At 35.8% G+C, this 22,095-nt stretch overlaps 2 protein-coding genes across 9 annotated transcripts in view; both read right to left on the bottom strand.

Moving 5' to 3' along the window:
• Positions 1–22,095, bottom strand: part of esyt2b (extended synaptotagmin-like protein 2b) — an 860,030-nt gene that overhangs the window by 178,390 nt on the left and 659,545 nt on the right. The window lies entirely within an intron of this gene.
• The window catches only part of sorcs2 (sortilin-related VPS10 domain containing receptor 2), a 299,601-nt gene that overhangs the window by 33,699 nt on the left and 243,807 nt on the right, over positions 1–22,095 (bottom strand). For all 7 annotated transcript variants that reach the window (XM_073908837.1, XM_073908838.1, XM_073908839.1 and 4 more), the window contains exons 9-11: positions 12,538–12,717; positions 10,002–10,148; positions 2,271–2,373 (exon numbers count right to left, since the gene is read on the bottom strand). In XM_073908837.1, the coding sequence (XP_073764938.1) occupies positions 2,271–2,373; positions 10,002–10,148; positions 12,538–12,717 (430 nt within the window). The remainder of the gene's footprint in view (positions 1–2,270; positions 2,374–10,001; positions 10,149–12,537; positions 12,718–22,095) is intronic.

Genomic DNA, 22,095 nt, shown 5'->3' with positions numbered 1-22,095 from the left:
TCATGTTTGTTAGTAAGTGAAGTCAAGAGAGAACTAGTCAGTGCTGTTTCAATCCGCCTACTTTTATGCGCATTTTGTATACCACATCAAAAATGGTTTAATGGTAACACCAAGATGTGCATACATTTAGAAAATAAGAATAAAAATGTATGTGCACAATTTAGTAGGATAAACTTTTTATCTGATAAGAAAAAAATAGGAACTACAGAACTACATTCTTTCATTAATTTTAAGGGGGGTAGGGGGGACCGAAGCACCTGAAAAGAAACCGATGCGAACGCGGGGAGAACATGCAAACTCTTCACAGAAACGACAGCTGACCCAGCCGAGTCTTAAACCAGCAACCTTCTTGCTTTGAGGTGACAGTGCTAACCACTAAGCCACTAAGCCACTTAGCAAAAATGCTGCCCGCATAAACTACAATAGAAACACATTTACCAAATAACTTGCAGTTTGCGCATCAAAACGTTATGTGATTTAGTTTTAACAGATTATGTGTAAACAAAAATATTTTGATTGGATGCTATTAATGGACAAACATCTGACGTGTTGTTTGATTATTTTAACATCACTTTCTGAATACTTTTAGTCTCCTAATGGACATCTTCCACCTCATAAAGTCAACACACATTCATAAATTATAAAAAAAAGGCCAACAGTAGCTATGTTTCCATCCAAAATGCGAATTAAATATTTGCGCAAAACTGGAATATTGCATAAAAGATTTGCAAATAATGCAAAGTTTAAAAGACAGCAAAATCGTCACATCCCGATAAACTGACGCCAAATATCAAAAAGGAAAATGAAATTCGTTGAAGTAGGAGAAGCTGCATGAATGTTTTTCTTATATAATAAATTACTTGGACCTCTAAGGGACGAAATGCAATGAACACATGGTGATCTTTGAGAGCACAGTTGCTCAAGATAGTTTATGGATAATAATATTATATAATATAATAATATAATAATAATAATAATTTTGAAGCGATGGGGGATGGTCGGCCTGCTGGTCTTTGCGCTAACTGGACTGACCTCTTACCTCCATGTGGAGGGCTTTCCCGCCACAACTGGTTTGTCCAGTTAGCTTGTTGTGTACGTCGGCGGACTTGAGATGCAGAGAGGAGTTAACCATGAAAAAGCGCACACAGCAGCCTCTCGTGGATTTGCGGAAACAAAAACTGCAAAAATATGTACCTCCCAGAAACATCTACGGGACTACGTTTTCAGAATGAGCCTAGGTTAAAATAATTTCTAATAAATACCACAATTCTTTTCAGAAGCGCTAGAAAAGGCTAACACACATTTAACCTTCGGCCAATCATCGGATTTCATCGTTGGGCTGATAGAATGGAATCTTATACATGACATTTGTTAATGTGCATCCAAGAAAGATGTTTCCATTGTAGTTCATGCACATTTTTTTCTTATCGGATAAGTAGTTTAATCTACTCAGTTGTTCGCATAATTTTTTTATGTGCATTTTAAAATTTATACCTATCTTGGCATTTTCATCCAGGGTTTTTTATGCGATATTCCAAAAAAATAGGTGGATGAATACAGCTAGTGGCTTCTCCTACAGCAGCAAATTCCATTTTTCTTTTCTATTTGACGCCAGTTTATTAGTAAGTGACAATTTTGCTGTCTTTGCCTCATTGGATGGACACAGTGCTTTATTCACAGATGCTTTATGTGAGATTCCAGTTTTGCACATACTCTAAATCGAATTCACATCTTTGAATGGAGGCATAACTAGAGTGACGCCATCTCTTTAGTGAGTGTCTTTGTGTGTGAGTCTCATGCAACCCTGGGGGAATAGACAGACTTGGTTACCTTGTGAACTTACAATAGATCTAGCCTTGGATTCAAGAACATGAATGTATTGTTTCCTCCATTTCACACGAACCCCGTGGCAATAAAGACCAAGTATTTCATATATCTCTGCCTGCTTCTTTTTGCACCTCAGTGGTTGAGCTCAACACTTACAGTAGAAACTGAAAGGCTTTTTATTTTGTCTTTATATGGCACATTATATTCAATTTTCCCTACTAAAAGTACTTCTTTGCATTACTTTTTTTGGTTTAAAAATTGCTCACTTTGTATGTTCTTTCATGACTTTCCTAAACATGTTGCAGTGCAGATTTGGATCTGGACTTTAATTATGTCTTGCAACTGAAGAGTTGAGGCATAAAGAGCTTTATTTGATTTGAGCTTTTAAGCTTTCACTGCAATAGTGAGAGTCCTAAAGTGTTCGAGTTATTATTAAGACTGACCTGCACCCATTATGAGGCCTGGGGCAGAATCCTTAGTGTGGACCGTTCCAGATACATACGGGTTGTCGGCCCATCGCAAATGCAGATGAAGATGACAGTCAGGCTGCGAAGAAGAACAATTAAAAATACAAATTTATTTCTCTTTTGGTAACTATGCACAGTCCTGTTGATCAGTTGAACATTGACAATCTTGGTAAATATGAGCAAACACATCTGCATTGATTATCTTTTTAATATTTCATTAATAAAATGCAGAAAAATATAAGCTTTCCATACAGTACAACAATTTCAAGTAGGGAAAGTAAGATTTAAATAATAAATCTATAAACATTGGCCACATTTATTAGCATCTTCAGTAACTGTAGAGAGTAAAATATCTCTGATGGGTTTTCCTATTCATATTTATTTGTTTCAGAAAATCAGTGGTGAATAGGAATATGAAATTGTTTAACCAGTGTTTCCACATCTGTCTATATGTTAAAGAGCCCCTATTATGGGTTTTTGAAAATGACCTAATGACCTAATGTATAACACAGTGAAGTGAAATATCTAGCAAAGGCTTAAATCTGAAAGTGCACCGTGTTTAAAACTATTGATTTATTTATAAAACAGTCGACCCATTGTGGCTCAAATGAATTGCTGTGGTAACAAGTCTATAGCAGTGCTGGCATGACACCGATATGAAACTTAAGCCCCGCCCATTTGTTGTTTGCACAGACCCGGGAAAATTAAAACCCCCATCCACAAACACTACAAAAGAAAAAGAGGAAGACAAACACTGTAGCAGATCCCAGTTGAATCAAGTCGCAAAGACGCTGTACTCTTAAGTGTGAGGGAAAGTTAGTGTTATTTTCCCCAATAAGGCTGTGTAGAGTCAGTGGTTAGGGTTTATTTTTGCAAAAATACATTGGCATTATAGTCTCAGCCTTGTGGTTTGAAATTACAGGAGTTATCTGGGAGAAATAACAAAATGGGAGGATGGTGGGAGATGGATCTGAAATACGAGAGACTCCCAGGAAAAAACGGAAGTGTTGGCAGGTATGCTCACACATACACTCTGCACTCTGACTACTTTAAAATTGTTGATAAGCCTTGGTGGGCATTTCTCTCTGTCTCACGCTGAACGCAGTTGACCAATCGCAAAAGTCTGGGTCATCGCGCTAAGGAGGGGTTTGGGAACTAATAAATGGTTGAACAAATCATATGGGAGTCGATGGGATAATTAGGTAAAAATAGATGCATATTATAAGACAATGAAAGTGTTTTTTGACCTTGCATGCATATCAGTCAGTTGTTGGAGAACCTCAAAACCAAAATATGACCCTTTTTAATGCATAATAGGGCTTTTTAAGAAAAATTGAGGCGATGACTCTCATTTTTTGAAGGTAAAGTATTTAGAAGTATTAAATGGACAGTAAGGCATACTAATTAATATTTATATTATATTAGATATATATCTATTAGATATTTATCTATATCTAATAGATACAAATTTGCTTTTGGGTTTTTAGGTTTTTCTTTTGTTTGAAATGCATTTGATTTTTTTTTTTTGTATTTCTATGTAATTTTTTTTGAAGCAAGTTATGAATTTGTTATTGTATAGTTTTTTGTTATGTTTTATAATGTGTGTCATATGATGCTACTGCCCAACCTTAACTGCTGCGACTAAAAAGTTGTTAAACTTAATCATATGCTGTCTGAATGCAACAATTAGTTGAGTCTTGCAGTCAGGCAGATTCAAAAAGCCTCTATATCACTACAAATGATTTGGGAGAGTTTCAGGGGAAAAACATTTCTCATTCAAAACCACATTTTTCATCATATTCAGTTGCCAGACACCTCTGGACCTTCAAAACAGACAGATATAAGAAATAAATAAATAATACAGCAACCTTGGAATAGTTTTTTGGTGGGTTTGTGCACACATGGATAAAAAGTGCTTCACGAATGATCTGTGATAGAAGAACAATCTTTGATCTCTTGCCATTTGATTAATTGTGATATTTTACACTGATTTTCAATGAATGGTTAAAATTTAGCAATTTTTTTAATGGAAGGTCAATGCAGCTTCATTTTTGACAATCACTAAAATAACAGTTCAGGCAGTTTGACACTTTTTTCACTAATGAAAATAAATATATAAAAATAAACATATTTTGTCGTAATGCATGTGTGTTGCAAAATAATAAATGAGCATCAAAAGTTCATCACGGCTATGTCATTGTTTAAACTAAATGACACAAAATTGTTCTCACTTGCTTCTAGAGGTTAAATAAATGGTACAAAATATGAGCCAACTCTGAGTGTGCATGCAGGTGAAACGTGAAGTAAATGAGTATACATTAATAAAAACTATGGATATGAAAAAGACTGTAGTGGCAGTATCAAGGCTGGATCTGTCAGTTTTTTCATCATATTCATAGTAAATTTCTGTTACCATTCAAAGCTTTGAAGACAAACATGTATTTTTACAACACACAAATGCTGAATATACAGTGCATCCAGAAAGTGTACATCACATTTTTGGTGTAGCAGCTTTATTCCAAAATGAATTAAATTAATTTATTTCCTCAAAAATTCTCTACACAATAGCCCATAATGACAATGTGAAAAAAGATTTTTTTTAAATCGTAGCAAATTTATTAAAAATAAAAAAAAAAACAGAAAAAAAAACACATGTACACAACCATTCACAGCCTTTGCTCAATACTTTGTTGATGCACCTTTGGCAGCAATTGCAGCCTTGAGTTTTTTTGAATATGATCCCGCAAGCTTGCCACACCTGTCTTTTGGAATTTTTACCAATTCCTCTTTGCAGTACCTCTCAAGCTCTATCAGGTTGAATGGGAAGTGAAGGTGTACAGCCATTTTTAGATCTCTCCAGAGATGTTCAATAGGATTTAGGTCTGGGCTTTGGCTAGGCCACTCAAGGATATTCACGAAGTTGTTGTGAAGCCACTCCATTGATATTTTGGCGGTGTGCCCTGGGTCATTGTCCTGCTGGAAGATAACCCATCGCCCCCGTCTGAGGTCGCTGTACATTGCTGCATTCATCTTTCTTTCTATCCTGACCAGTCTTCTAGTTCCTGCTGCTGACAAATATCCCCACAGCATGATGCTGCCACCACCATGCTTTACTGTAGGGATGGTATTAGACTAGTGATGAGTGGTACCTGGTTTTCTTCAAATGTAATGCCTGGAATTCACTCCAAAAGCTTAATTTTAGACTCATCAGACCAGAGATTTTTGTTTCTTATGGTCTGAGAGTCCTTTAGATGCCTTTTGGCATCCAGGTGGGAAGTGGCTTCCTTCTAGCCACTCTACCATACAGGCCTGATTGGTGTATTGCTGCACATATGGTTGTACTTCTGTAAAGTTCTCCTCCCTCCACAGAAGAACACTGGAGCTTAGACAGAGTGACCATCGGTTTATTGATCACCTCCCTGACTAAGGCCCTTCTCCCCCGATCACAGCTTAGATGGCCGGCCAGCACTAGGAAGAGTCCTGGTGGTTCCAAACATCTTCCACTTATGGATAATGGTGGCCACTGTGCTCATTGGAACTTTCAGAGCAGCAGAAATTTTGTATTAAAAATGTTCTGTAACCTTCCCAGCCTTGTGCCTCGAGACAATCCTGTCTCGGAGGACTACAGACAATTCCTTTGTCTTCATGCTTGGTTTGTTCTTTGACATGCACTGTCAACCCTGGGACCTTATATAGACAGATGTATACCTTTTGAAATCATGTCCAATCAACTGAATTTACCACAGGTGAACTCCAATTAAGCTGCTGAAACATCTCAAGAATGATCAGTGGAAACAGAATGTACCTGAGCTTAATTTAGTCACATTGGGATTTTAAGGTTCTATCTGCATTCTGAATGATATGATATTGATGATAATGATATGATATTGATGATAATGATATGATATTGATGATGATGATAATGAGATATTGAGCTTCAAAATTTCTGCATTCCATATAGCAAATATGCTGTGTGTAACATTTGTTTTTTTAAATTAAAAAAATCCTAAAATGTAAATGACTTATTAAAAAAACATCCCATAATGTAAATCAGTTGTCATGTAATAAGAATATGTCAACACCTCAATTTTGACAAAAATGTCAGATAGAACTTTATAATTCTAAGGTGATGATATGCACATGTGATTTTTCAGTTTTTTTATTTTTAATAAATTTGCATAAATTTCAAAAATCTGTTTTCACTTGTGTGCGGAATTTTGAGGAAATAAAATGAATTTAATCCATTTTGGAATAAGGCTGTAATAAAAATGTGGAAAAAGTGAAGCGCTATAAATACTTTCTGGATGCACTGTAGAGATCTTCAAAATATTTGGTATACAATATTAAGAACTATGCTATAATTGCAGAATATTTAGTGTGCAGTATTACTTTAAGTGATTGAAAAAATTGTTTAAGACTATACATTTTTGTTACAGCATATTTTGGATGCTGTGTTCTGTTTCTTTTTTTGTCATTGTTGTTGCAGTGTTGTGTTAACTATTGTGTTGTGTTAACTATTGTTTAGTTTTGAGTACAGGTAAAATGATTTTAAAGCAGATGATTGATTTTAAGTTTTTTCAATTTAGTCTGAAGATTTAGCTTTGAGTTTATTGTTCATTCTGTGTGCTTAAATGAAAGATGTCTTCAAGGAATGTGTTTTAACAGTTGATAAACAAATAAAAAAGTTGCTTATTTTTACCAGGAGAGACCATAACTGTGAGCCTTTTTCTTTTCTTTTTTCTGTGATCATGACAACGAGATGCACATAACAGTTACAAAAGCCATCAACGCACTTATAAGAAAATCAAAACTTAACAACAAACACCCAAACCACCTTGCTTTAACACACACAACTGAAAGTCTATCTATCTTAAGGAGGCCATAATTTAATTCCACTACACAAGTCATACTCCATTAAATTCCAGATAAAAGACGAATAAGATCATAAATATAAAGCATACATCAGATGTCAAAAAAGCTCAAAGGGGGCTGGCAATAAAATAGCAGAAGAAATGGCAGAAAATGGCAGATGAGCAGTAAAAATGACAAAAAGATAGAAGAAGGTAGAGAGACTGTTAATAAGTGAGGAGAATGAGAACAATGGGAAAAGAGACTGGGCTGAGAGATGAAGACATGTGAAGGGGGACTAGAGAGACAGCAAAGGAGAGAGAAGTCGATATATGTCCTTTCAATTCTGCTAGCTTGTGATCTGTATCTCATCTTGATTGCCAGAAAGTATATCTGTGTCTTAATTAATGGCCAGCTAGCAGTCTCAGTTTTTAAATGAACATTTATAATGACAAGTATCATGGTTGTGCAAGTGTGTGTACAGGTTTTTTGTGGTTTATGTATTTGATTAATTTGACATGAATATGATTACCTAGAAATTATATTGTTAAGGTGGTTTATGAGGACATTCATTGTGCCCTTGTAATTCAAAATAGTTTAAAAATAACTTTTCACATTTAATATTTGTCTGTGAGGACTGGGTTAAGGGGTAGGTTTAGGGTAAGCCCATAAAATAAGCAGGTTTTAGAGTATAAAATACATTAAGACTATGGAAAGTCCTCATAGAGTGATGAGTCAGATGTTTTTTTTTTATCTCATGAGAAAGCAGCAGGACAAGTGTCTGCTCTGCCTACCCGTCCACAGCCACAAACAGCAGGAGATGAGTCAGATCGAGAGGTCAGTGACTTCACGTCTGTGTCTGAGACAGATGCGCCACAATCATCTTGAACAGCAAAAAAGCAGAGTGTGGGCTGGATATATATCTGGAGAACTTGACTAAAATAGTCACGATTTTGCTAGTATGAATATGCAATGGATTGACGTGAGAGTTACTTTCTTTAAATCATGTCTATCTAAATCAAATGTGCTTTTAGTTCGTACTAAGGTTTGTAATTTTGGAAATTCATTTGAAAAATGATCTCTTATGCTCACCAAGGCTATTGTAATATTGTGAACAATGATAACAAAAATACTTTGAATGACATTTATTTCTGACTGCAAAGCTGAGTTTTCAGCATCACTACTCCAGTGTTTTGTGTCACAAGATCCTTCAAAAATCATTATTATATGCTCATTTGCTGACACTTTTATTATTATTGTATGTGAAGAAATATTTAAAACCTTGATACATTAATTTTTAGGACTATTTGATAGATTACATTTTAAAAAAAGCAATATTTATTGCAAAGGTTTACACTCACACTTTTGATTAATTCGATACATACAGTTTAAGTGAGAATTATTAGCCCCCCTTTGATTTTTTTTCTTTTTTAAATATTTCCCAAATGATGTTTAACAGAGCAAGGAAATTTTCACAGTATGTCTGATATAACTTTTTCTTCTGGAGAAAGTCTTATTGATTTTATTTCGGGTAGAATAAAAGCAGTTTTAATTTTTTTTAAAACCATTTAAGAGAGATTAAGATAATTAGAGGTCAAGATTATTAGCCCCTTTAAGCTATATATTTTTTAAATAGTCTACAGTACCTGATTAACCTAGTTAAACTTTTATATGTCACTTTAAGCTGTATAGAAGTGTCTTGAAAAATATTATTTACTGTCATCATGGTAAAGATAAAATAAATCAGTGATTAGGAATGAGTTATTAAAACTATTATGTTTAGAAATGTGCTGAAAAAATCTTCCCTCCGTAAAACAGAAATTGGGGAAAAAATAATCAGTGGGGCTAATAATTCAGGGGGCTAATAATTCTGACTTTATCTACATGCTAAACATCTTTTTAAAAAAAAGTATTTCTGACCTTAAACTTTGGAAAAATAACAAATGTGTATATTTTATATGCACATAATGTATTTTGAAAATCCATGTCACATAACATAAAAGATAAAAACAAAATGATAAATAAAACACATAAAAAGATGAATAAAAAATACAAGTTCCTACACTGTAAAAAAATATATTATCAATTAGTCCTAACAGCATATGTCTTTGGGTCATTGTAACTTATTAAACCAAGTTAATCAACTTAATTTTATAAGTTGTGCAAGGTGTTTTATGACAGTTTAACTTAATATACTGTACGTTTAATGGACTCATAAGGTTTATTTGATTTAGCTAAACAATTTAAGGCAACCAGGATTTTTTTACAGTGTCCCCAAATAAAATTGTTAACGCAGAAAGGAAAGCTTTAGCGATAGTTCTGCCAGGAAGACTGGTATGTCACGTCATTCGTAATAACTATCTCGTCAGACTATAACGACCAAGCAACAATCTAATGACAATCTGTTTCGCTGTACGCTGTTCTCCATCCTCCCCACCACCACCAGGTCGGCCTCGTCTCCAATCGGGGGTTGGCTTCGCCCTGCCCTCATCTTCAGGCAGGATCTGCCAGCTCATTCAGAGTTCTGCACCATAAACATGGCTTACATCAAATGACTTATTGACAGGACAGTAACGAACTTACATTTATCCAAACAATTCACAATAAATGTTAAAACGTTTGTCTGCCTCCTAAAGTCTTTCTGGTAAAACTGTTATGTTACAGTTATGATTACACACACATACCTGGCTGTTGTTTACTGTCATTGTATGTTTTTGGTTCCTTTTGTATTTGATTTACATCATGACATCTTTGTATCTCTTTGCATAATAATAATAATAAAAAGAATGGTTATGTTTTGTTGATAGATAGCCCAGAAATTGAATCTGGAATGATAAATGAGCAGATATATTTATTTACCTGTTTGCAGCTGACAGGTTTGCCGTTCATATCAGTTGCAGGGGGAGCGAGCGCTTCCCAGTCTCTGCCTTTGTTGTAGGTGATGAGAGTCATTACTTTTCCATCTACTTTCTGATTGGCTAAGAAAACGCCCTTGACTCCACGAACCTGAAACACACACAGACACAGATTTCTCAGCATAGCATAACGTTCTAAAGACAATATAAATTGTTATAAGCATCTCAAATCCTAGTAAAGCTATAGGCCGGGCTTTCCCATAAGATCAGGGTGTGCATATACTATGACGAATTTTGACGCTTATATGTTTTGCTACTGACTATAAAGGCAACATGGCATGTTTTTTTGTAGCAAATGCGCACCCTGGACTGATGCAAAAGAAAAGACATTGCCAAATCATTGTTAAAGACTTTGGTGCACAAAAGTGTTCTTGAAGCTTGATGTGATTAATGTTGAACAAAAAAAAATTAACATGGAATGTACTGACAATATTTTTGGATCTTTTTCTGGACTTTGAACATCTTGTGACTGTTGTTAAGTGGTAAAAGAGCCTTCGGATTTCCTCTAAAGTATCTTAATTTGTGTTTAGAGGACAAACTCAGGGCTCTGGTACATCATTAGTAATTGATAACAGAATTTTCTTTTTTTGGGAGAACTAACTCTTTAATTTGCACTTAATCTTGTGGATTAAGGTGAAATAGCTGCTTGATAAGAGAAAACAAACCATTGTTAGCTCTTGCACATCGAAGCACAGGAGTTTAACATATTTTAATAAAAATGTTTAAATAAAAATTTAATTGAAAATGAGTAAAGTACTAATCCCCCAAAATGACACCTAACCACAGTAATCTAATGGCCTGTTTCCACTGAGTGGTATGATACGGTACAGTTCGGTGCGCTTTTATGGCCATGTCCATTGTCAAAAAGTACCAAAAAGTGAACCGTACCATACTAGCTCCACAGGAGTAGATTAAAGCGCATGTTTTAAACAGCAAAAATTCTGTTTCATGCTTTTAAAATCATGAATAAAGCTTTAAACACTTAATACACAATTAATAAAGCATGTCCTATGCTGCAAAAGTCAATTTACATGATTTTATTGCAATCTGTCTTTGAGAAGTGATTTAAAGAGGCATGTGATGCAATTTACCCATATTATCCCTATTATCAATTATATATGTCTAAAGATTTAACCCTTTGAGCACATCTAGGTTACTTAGGGTTGACAGAGCACTATTTTATTTTGAAGGTAATTAAATTATTGGTGATGACATTTCAGTAATTGCTTGATATTTGTGGGGACACATCCCCTCCGCCCATGCCAGTTCTCTGTCCTTGCCTAGCACAATAAACGATTAGATTACAAAGAAACGTCACAGACGTACACAAGCCAGGAAAACAAAAACAAAAGAAGTGCCATTTTTAAATACACAGTCGAGACGTTACATCTTACTAATACATACATATAATAATCAACCCAAGCTTAAACAAACCTTGTCATCTTCTTGATAAACAGCCACAAAGCCAAGAAGTAGAACTGAATCTACTCTGTGCACCGTAGTTGTTTACAAGGCCGTCTAAAGAGTGAGCAGTTTCGGTTTCTTGCGTCAATATTTGAAATAACGAACTTCATGAGCTGATGATAATAATGTGCAGTTGATTATTGAAGTGCTTCTGACATCCGATTCTTTCAGAAATTGATAAATGGGAGTGTGACGTGCGAAAAAAAGAAAGGACAAGCCGGAAAAAGCAAAGAAGCAAATGACTCTTTCAGCAAACTAAAACATGAGCAAACTGCCTTGTTTAACTCTTATCATTACCTTTTGGACTATCATTAACTCGGTAATGAGGGAATTACATTCTAACAAAAGAATAGAATAAAGAAAGAATAAAGATACAGATAAGAGGTTACTGTGAGCTTTATATTGCGTGTTGTTTTTGAACCCAAATAAGGACTAAATGTATGTTGTGTGTAGTTTTTGTCTGTAATTGGTATCATATCGGAGACTGTTAGGGTCTGTATGTGTACATGAATGTTGTGTTTATTTATTTTACATAATTGCAGATGTAACAGTAGGATATTTCACACTATCCTTGATTTGCAGTTATAATCAAAAAAAGGTTAGTAATGAACATTTATACACAAGGAACCGAAATAGGCACTCTTTTGGCAGTGCAAATGCAAGCCTGATAAAGGTAACCCATAACATACTCTACCATACCATTCAGTAGAAATGGGCCATTCAGAAATTTTTTTATACCCCTGGTTCCAGCAGCAGGAACATTAGCTTCCTAGAAAGTCTAATTTATTTAAGATACACTACTGGCTATGAATAATAGGTGAGTGAATACGCGTATAAACTAGCTATATCTAGTAACTCATATGTGAATATGAGTTACTAGATATAGCCACGCCCACTTGTTTGTGAAGTAAGATAATCAATGTAAACTTCACCATAGGTAAGCTATTTGCATTGATTTTACGTTCAGCCCACAGTGCCTTATTTCACACAGGTAGTAAGTGAGGTGAAAAGCTGACCTCCAGGATGTCGATGAGCACATTCTCTTCAGGCTGCTTGGTGCTGCGGACGTTCTCCAGCACAATGGAGTAATAGACTCCCTGTGGATCAGACTGGTAGAGGTTGTACGTGTCCGTCTGATACCATTCCTGAAGAGCCAGAAACACCTGATTCTCATCTGTACTCACAATCTGCACATCCTGCAGGAAAGGCAACAAACAAAGTGACAAAACAGGTGAGAATAAAAGAAAAGCAAGTTTAGTGCAAATCATTAACAATGTAATTCTTTGTAAGAAGGAGCGCAAAAAAAGCTTGACACATTCTCTCATGCTTGCGTAAAACAACTCCAAAAAATGTGTTGCAGCCTATTCCACTGTGATTACATGTAGTTTCTTTGAAATGAAAAGTTTATTGAGAGCTGCTGTGAAGAACCGAGTTGGAACATGAACCGTGCAGGGACAGATTTAGATGAAAGAACGAGCAATTAACGAATCCATTCTTTAATTAGATTTTCTGCTGTGCCTTAAAATACAGATTCAACACAAAGCTCCTCGGTTTTGGTAGCTTAGCATTGTGGCGATGACTGGGTCAGGACGGGGTAGTTCGCCTCCATGTTGTTCTTGCAGATAAAGTGAAAGTGGGTCGCATTAATTTAGGCACAAAGATGAAGGGTACAAGCTCGTGCCCCCAGCTGAATTCCTTCATAAGAACTTAAGTGAAGAGCCCGCAAAGTCCCCGAAGCACTGAGAAGCTTTAATGTGCTTCAGAGACCAAACTCCGAAGGCACTATTTCTCACTTATGTTCCACTAACAGCAGTTTAGAGGCACTGAACCTCCTCTGTGAGAGGTCAGTTACACAACACCTGTTTTCTGGGAGAATTATATGATGGAGGAGGAGAGATAAGGATGAAGCAGCACACTAAAAACAGCATCTGTAGCGGGCTTCTCATGTGTGAGTGTACATGTCCATATGGACCAACGTACACTATACATATCTCTACTGCACACACAGCTTCTATATAAGACTTATTTAAATCTTCACATCACAGCAGGCTTGTGAGTTCTGTCCACACACCACATTTGTAAATAAAGCAGACCTTGCACCACAAAACCTTAAGAGGCAATTTTTTTTTTTTTTTGGAATTTAAGATCTATACATCATCTGGAAGCTGAATAAATGCTCATTGATGTAAAGGACAATATTTGGTTGAGACACAACAATAATCTGGAGCCTGATGGTTCAGAAATATAGCTAAATACTGCAAAAAAAAAAAACTTTTAACATGAATTTTTTTAATTTTCTGACGTAAAAATAGGATACAAATCTCAGCAATCTTGAAGCTGACTACGTTCCACTGATATTGACTGACAGTTGGGAATTAATGTGTCTTTGAATTGCCTTTAATCAGGCAGGATTTACTAGTATTAAAACATTTGTTCCAACTCTCTGTGATCTAACTACACTTAATCTATAGATTGATGTAAATCATAACTGCTTGAATCAGCACAGCTGTATAGTGTATGCAACTATAAACAAGGACGCTTCAATCACACAACAAGAGTCCTGGTTTGTAGACATTAGCATCTCTATACATTTTGTAGACATAAACATCTCTATACAGCACCATGTTTTACCGCTTGGTAGACATCCTGTCACATTTGCCATAAGTAGATGAGCAAAAATAGCACAACCTGTACATATGTGTTTGTTTTGTGTGTGCACATATGCACAGTGAAAGTTGTAACAGCATTTGTTTGTGACTCATTCATCTTACTCTGGTATTTGTGACTGTAGGTGTCATTATGTCTGTCATTTTTCTGTGTTTACCCTGACATCCGATCCTAGTTTTCTTTCTCTGAAGAGAAATGTCCTAAGAGTGGGTGGGAAAAAAAAACTTTGGATGAATGAAGAAAACCAGCTCATTAGCATTTAAAGGGACAGTCGCAAAAGCAGCTACAATTCCATCAAAAGTCAAAAACTGACATTTTAAACAGGATATAATAAATGATCTGATGGATATTTTGGCATGAAACATTAGACACGTTCTGGAGTCTTATTTTACATCTTTATAACCCAAGTTAAAGCTCTTTAAATAAACTTAACATCATTATAATTGTCACAATCACCAGCGATCACAATTCAATAGATCGCTGGATTGCACTAACAATAACTCATGGACTACAATTTCGCAATTTCTGGACTACACTTTCATACATGCACTCCGGTCACACTCACACATGCTTCCTCATCTAGACTGATTACTTGCGCCACCTGAGGATTGTCAGAGACTGATTGCACACACTATTTAAGCAGCACACTCACTCACTCCCATTGCCGAGTTTTGTTCACTGTAAGTAACACTACAACGCGTTTCCTAGTCTTGTTATCCTGTGTACCAACCTTAGCCTTGTTAGCATCCTTATCTTTGTCTGCTGCCTGCCTTTTGACCTTTCACCTGTTACTGATTACGATTCTGGACTGCCTTCACATACCCCTTTGCACCTGTATTGACCATTGCTTGTCTGACGACGAATAAACCTGCATTGTGGATCTTACCTCAGTTGTATGTGTCACTCCCCGTGGTTACAATTATTGTATACTTTTTATATATGCTGGACTCAATGAAAATGAGATACTGCATCTCAAGGGGTATACTCTAAATAAATTGTAATGTATTATTCCTCTACTTACTGTAAAACCAAACAATTTAAATTTGTTATATTAAATTACTTAAAAGTACGAGTGAATGTTGATCATAGTAGATGTGATAATTATGGAATCACTATCACTTATGTTATAGTGATATATTGTAGTGTAGATTGCTTATTTTTAGTTTAAAAGAAATGTACTAATAGCACACAGAAGATTTTTGAAACGTTTGGAAATCATGATTGATATTTAGGTTATTAAGCTACAACGAAATAGACCTTCCAGACAATTTCATATTCTCTCTTTCACTTCCTAACAAACATCCAGTCAGAAGCAACATAACAACAAAATGATGCACATTAGTTTCATAACGTTTGTGGCGCCTTAGAGAACAATGGGAAATCTTTGGTCTGTCTCCTCACAATCTAGCTAAAATAGATGCTTTCTGACAAGATGTAATGCTATTTTTCAGTCTTGAAATACACAAAATGCATAAAAACAAAACGATATCAACAACATTCTCAATTCAAAGCTGTCACTGTCAACAACACAACAAGAAACTCAGTTCAAAACGTTTATTTTTTGAGAATTTCCAAGCTCACCATTATACAAGCTTTTAATCCTGATTCATCCCTCCAGTCTTATAGCCCCAAAATAGCTTTCTACATCCACACACAAACACTTCTCAAAAGTACCAATTTCCCATGAAGCTTTAGACTGTAATGATGAAATAAAAGCAAATATTGAATTTCAGAGCACCTCTTGTATAGAGAGGAGTGCAAATGTGTGCATGGCTTTACAGCCATTACTTCAAATTGAATTTACCCTTTCATTGATCCCCGTTGTTATAAGGTTTGTGATGACATCTGGAAACAAGCAATCACAAACTGTAATAACCGAGTGATTGCCTCCTTGTTTGTTTAATTTCTCAGTCAGATTTGGAGATGGTACAAAACACGCTTCCTATCTAGAACACCAATGTAATCCTTGCCTGTTCATTTGGCCTCAAATGCGAACAGCTCCACATGTTTTAGTTAGTTGTGAATTAAAATTTTAACGATGAGGTCATCTTCCAGTCAAAGCTTACACAAGACAATGAAGTCATCGCAGCGAAACACAGCTGCTGAGAGAGATAGTGCACGTTTTAACGTGGATTACCAGATCATCTAAATCAGCACACAAACAGCAACAAGAACAACAGAGTGATCGGATTAAAACTGTAAGCTTTAGTGAAGCACTTTTAATTTTGAACCACTGGCTGGATCGGCCCTGTATGTCTATCATGCTGTGTGGCAGGGCACTCAGGTTCTTCATACTGATAACAGCACTATCAGAACTGAAGACAGCACTATCCATCTGTCTCTGACAGCGGGTGCAGGACCCCTATCAGACATGGCACCGCTGCAGGACATTTGTGTCTCTGCCTACAGCCACAATCCCTCAGTGTATTTTAACCATGCTGACTCAATGTCTGATAAGTCAGAAAGATGGGACATGTGACAGAAGAAACAAATGGATGGAAAGACAGAACCTAAAGGTCTTTGTTTTAGAAAAAAAAGCACTTTCTTAAAAAATAAAGGTTCCAAAACGTTTCTATACAGACAGTGAAAATCTAGAAGAGAATCTCTTTAACAGAAATCAGCTAAAGCTAATAAATCCCTGACATTTGAGTCGCTTTGCTGATCTTTAAACTCCCGCTAATGAGCTATGGTTTTCTCTCTGTCCAATGACAGTGCGCAAATCATTTACAAAGCAAGAGAGTTTAGCTTGGCTTGAGGTGAAACTTGATGTGGACTGTCCAATAGCATTTTTAAACTCGATTTTTTTTTCAAATCAAGAAACGCATGTAGCAAAAGGAAAAGAAAAGCAAGTGACAAATAGAGAGAGAAAAGCGTTTGTCAAATGCATTTTAAATAATCTATTAAAATATATTTTTATTGTTTAATTAATCAGTGTTTTTAAAACATGACTCAAATAAACAGTTACTAAATTGTCTATTTATTTATACATTTATACAAAAGTTATTTTTAAATACATTAATTTGTTGCTTTATTAAATGACATTTAGAAATACAATTTAAATAAACAAATTTTAATATGTCTATTTATTTGTCCATTATTTGTTCATTTAAATTGAACACAGGGAGAACATGCAAACTCCACACAGAAAATGCCAACTGACCCCGCTGAGGCTCGAACCCTGTGCCACCGTGATGCGCTATACACATTTTAATGATTAAATTATTAAATTGGTCATTTGATTCTTTATTTTATTCATAACTGGCACTCCTGGTCCTCCATACCAAAAGAGAGCTTTCGCAGAAATGAACCTGTCAGTGACCAGATATTAAAAAACTTTTTCCCATCCACCGTGTTTTCATTACCACCTAATTACACACAACATGGGAAGATGCCAGCGACAAGAATTTGTCTGTCTAGGCTAGAGGTGGGATGACAAAAAAAGTTAAATACTACAGGCTGTCAGAAGCACAGAATAGTGTAAAATAGTAAAGTTTGTAATGTAATCATTACATATTAAACTTCTTTAACAAGCTGAGTGACTGATAGTTGTTGGTGTACTGTTACAGTTCTACATTTTTTTAAGATCAAGAGGTACAATGCTCTGCTCAGCATTACTGAGTAAATTAATTTGTATTAATTTCTCAGTGAATATGCATTTTGGTGCATTTAAACAAAACAGATTTAATAAACAGATATTTATTTAAATATTATTTCAGTCACCAAACATGTTTAGAAATAGATAATACTATTAAATAATGCAGGCAAAATATTGCAAAAAAAAAAAAAAAAAAACCTACAACCTGCACAATTTCAACTAAAGTTTTTTGCTTCACTTGAATTTATCTCTTTTCTAAATTTGTATTTAATATTTTTCTATAACATATAAATTTGGGTGTACTAGCTTTTGAACTGTTATCATAAATTATTTTGTTAGATAAGCTACAGATTTGGTTTCAGTTCTGACTAATCTAATGTATATGCACAAATATAATATTATATAGCTTCCGATTAAAAATATGTATTTAAAAGATTTGTAAGGCGCGTACTAATATATGCTGAGCACTCTAAATGATCTGGGGCATTCATTATGGGAGTAAATGTCACATAAAATGGCATTTAAATGCCTATTAATAGTATTTAACACTGAATAATCCACATAATCGGCACCTGGTGTGATGGTACCTGGTTATCATGGTAGTTTATGCAGCTGTTCAGCTGTATTTTTGCAGAAATAAAAATGATTTCTAAAAAAAATAACAAATTATTGTCTGGGGTGATTAGAAATAGAAATATAATAAAAAAAAAAATAGAAATAAAAAAAATAAAATAGAAAATAACACATCCATCATGTGTTAGGGCACAATGTTAGTCTATGGATTATACTGTAAATGTTCTTTTTGGAGGGCAGCACGGTTGCCTCACAGCAAGAATGTCCAGTGCTTTGGTTTCCCCTACAGTCCAAAGACATGCGCTATAGGGGAATTGAATAAGCTAAATTTGCCAGAGTCTATTTGTGTGAATGCAAAAGTGTTTGTGTGTTTCCCGGTGTTGGGTTGCGACTGGAAGGGCATCCGTTGCATAAAACATAACAAAGGGACTAAGCCAAAAAGAAAATGAATGAATGAAAATGAATGTTCTTTATGGAACCATCCATACAAAGAAAAAAAACCTTTGCTTTTAAGAAAATATATTTATATTCCAGCCAAATGTTAGCATTTTCTCTGTGTCTGGTGGATTCATTGCACTGCAATAGAGCTGCATTTGAATTCTAGTCATGTTGTCCCATTCTCAAAGTAGAGAAGCAGGTCTTAATTGGCCAAAATCAATAGTATTGTTTCTATTCACAGTCTGCTTCAAGTAAAAGAACACTGGGCCCTTTTTAAGTGATTTTGTGTGTTTCAGGCGATTGCAGTTTGATTGCAATACCAACATTTATCTAAGATAACATTTTTAAAAGATGCCTGCACAATTACAGATGCATCACAAAGTTAGATATTTCAGAACAACTCTGTATCTAAAGATTGCAGATCAAGCTGTTTGAAATGTGCTTTTTGAAATTTAGTATGATATTGATTATTGGACCAAACTTAAGTCGAATTTCATCTGATATCAAACTGACAAGTTTTCTTTTCTTTTGTAAATTTATTTAACAATTATTTTATTAAACTATAACATTATTTTTTCATTTCCCAGTAATAGGTTGTGGCAGAAAGGGCATTTACTGCGTAAAACATAGAGTATGCTGGACTAGTTTGCGGTTCTTTCCGCAGTGGCAACCCCTGATAAAAAAAAGACTAAGCTGAATGAAAATTAATGAATGAATGGTTATTTTTTGGATGTCAATGGTAACAAAAAACATTTAAACAAATTAAACAATAACCCTGATAAACAAAAACCCTGTGTGTGTGTGTGTGTGTGTGGGTGTGTGTATATGTGACACAAGGGTGAGTACATGATGATAAAATTATATTTATGCATGAACGTTTAACTTTTCCACAAGCTTCAAATAAACTGTACTTGAAAACAACAACAACAAAACTGAGAGATACTTAAAATGTCAAAAGACAAAGCATAAGAAGAGGAAAAGTGAAGTAGAAAGTTTAGTAGTGCTCAGCCATTTAGTGTCTTCGGTGTGTTACAACAAACAAATCGCCCCGCTGGAGCCGAGGACTATCATTAATCCATAACGTAAAGAAAGGAACTTCAGAAGAGATCTGAGACTGCATACCGAAATTGGGTTTTGCATTTTTCAAAAGCTTTTCAATTATTCACTGTGGAAAATATGGGCAAAACATCAGCCAACCCCGTCTCTCTCTCACACACACTCCTGCTCTCTTCTGGGTTCTTGAACCGGGTGTCTAAAACTTGACCTATCTGCTCAGTCAAGCGACTAGCAACTAAAAGAGCAGAGAAAATGGGGGTCTAGAGGGGGAAAAAACATCAATATTGCTTTAACCCACAAAATGACACCACCAAGAAGAAACGATAAATATATCCACCCTAAATCGCAACAAAACCCCTTACAAACACACTTGGAGGCACAGACTGAATAAATCCAAAGCATGTTCAACTTATAGATTAATTAAATCAGAGCTTTTATCCGTCGCCATCAAGGCAAATGCCTGGTAATCTGAGGCATCTTTCTCAGTAATACTATTTCTCTTACACTTCTCTCTCAGGCTCTTTCACTCTCTTTCTCTTTCACTCTGTCACAGTGAATCAGCGGTTGGCATAGTTACAAATGCCATTGACAGCAGCTGCCCTACAGCCTGGCTCTCTCTCTGAGGTGAAATATACATGAAGCAGGCCCCACTGGCCTCCACTCCAATCAATGTTATTCAATTACAGTCAGCCAGCATTTTACTGAAGCACTCCCTTGGGTTAGAGCCACAGACAGCCTGGTCAGTCATCAGCTGTAACCCTTACCCAGCTGTCTTCTTTCGCCGGCATATTACTGCCATACATCACGGCTCCTCAGTAGGTTAAAACCCACATCTGGGTTGTAATGGTGTAGGGTTTCAGTGCTAGACACCAACTGTGCACTTCAGTTCATACATATTGCGGCAATACGTCATAGTCAGTCTTTGGTTTTCAAGTTTAATCCGCAACAGCTGCAGCTGATAAAAGAACAATAACCACCTTCAAACACTAAAACACAGTTAGTGCACGGTCCAAGCAAAAACATCAGTAACTTCAGGCACGCAATGATAAAATGTTGCAACGGCTGATGTTAGAGAAAATAAGAGGTAAACGAAGTACACAAATCATGCATGAGAAAAAAAGTGCTGATGCTCTAATAAAGTTCTACTTCAGTAAAAGTACTTGATTTTTAATGTAGGTATTAAAGGTACAAATTAATCATAAATGATTTGATAATATATTTTGCAGGAAATAGTTTTCTTTTTCTTTTATGGCACATTTTACCAAAATGTGTTATACACCGATGTCTAATGATTTTTAATGGGTTTAATGAACCCTAAATGCAAGTGTGCAAACAAGTGAGAATAATATATACTATATAAATTAGTCATTGGACGGTGCAGTGGTGCAGTGTGTAGCTCTGTCGCCTCACAGCAAGAAGATCGCTGGTTCGAGCGTCGGCTGGGTCAGTTGGCATTTCTGTGTGGAGTTTGCATGTTCTTCATGTGTTCATGTGAGTTTCCTGGTTTCCCCCATAGTGCAAAGACATGCACAGGTGAATTGGGTAAGCTAAGGGCGTACTCACACTATGTACAGTTGCCTTGAACTGGGCCAAAGCACACTTGTCCCCCCTCCCGTCTCCCCCGACGACCCGCACTCACATTACATTTGGGCCTGGGCACACTTACGTCATTGATGATGTGCTGATCAGTAAGCGCTTTCACTCGGCACAGTGAAGATTTCTTTAGTTCTATCGTTTTAGTCGTTTGATATGCAGTGACACACAGTCAAATATTTCGCCGAACAGATCAGCCACTTTTGACGCTCATAAACAATTATAAAGTCCTCGTGCTGCAAGGATTAGGAGATTTGCTGAAGGCGCAGCTGTGGTGTGCAGTGAGGGGTTTGCGTCTTTAATAAACTACGACAGTTTGAGTTAATTTAACCGTAAGAATGATTAATAAATCCATATCAAACAGTCCCTAAAAGTCACGTCACGCTTTCAGTTTTGGACTCAGCATACCGCTCCAAAGCCCAAGTGAACCATGCCTGAGCCCGATTCAGAGCACTCACATTTCTCAAACGATCCGGGCATAGTGTATATATATATATATATATATATACATATAGTAGGCCCTTAATTGGCTATAATGTATGTACAGATTTCTTTCAACACATTTCTAAACAATACTTTTAATAACTCATTTCTAATAACTGATTTATTTTATCTTTGCCATGATGACAGTAAAAAAAATATTTGACTAGAT

Source organism: Danio rerio, chromosome 7 (assembly GCF_049306965.1).
Source record: "Danio rerio strain Tuebingen ecotype United States chromosome 7, GRCz12tu, whole genome shotgun sequence".
NCBI lineage: Eukaryota > Metazoa > Chordata > Actinopteri > Cypriniformes > Danionidae > Danio > Danio rerio.
The sequence above is the reverse complement of the archived record's forward strand: the minus strand, read 5'-3'. Positions and strand labels throughout refer to the sequence as shown.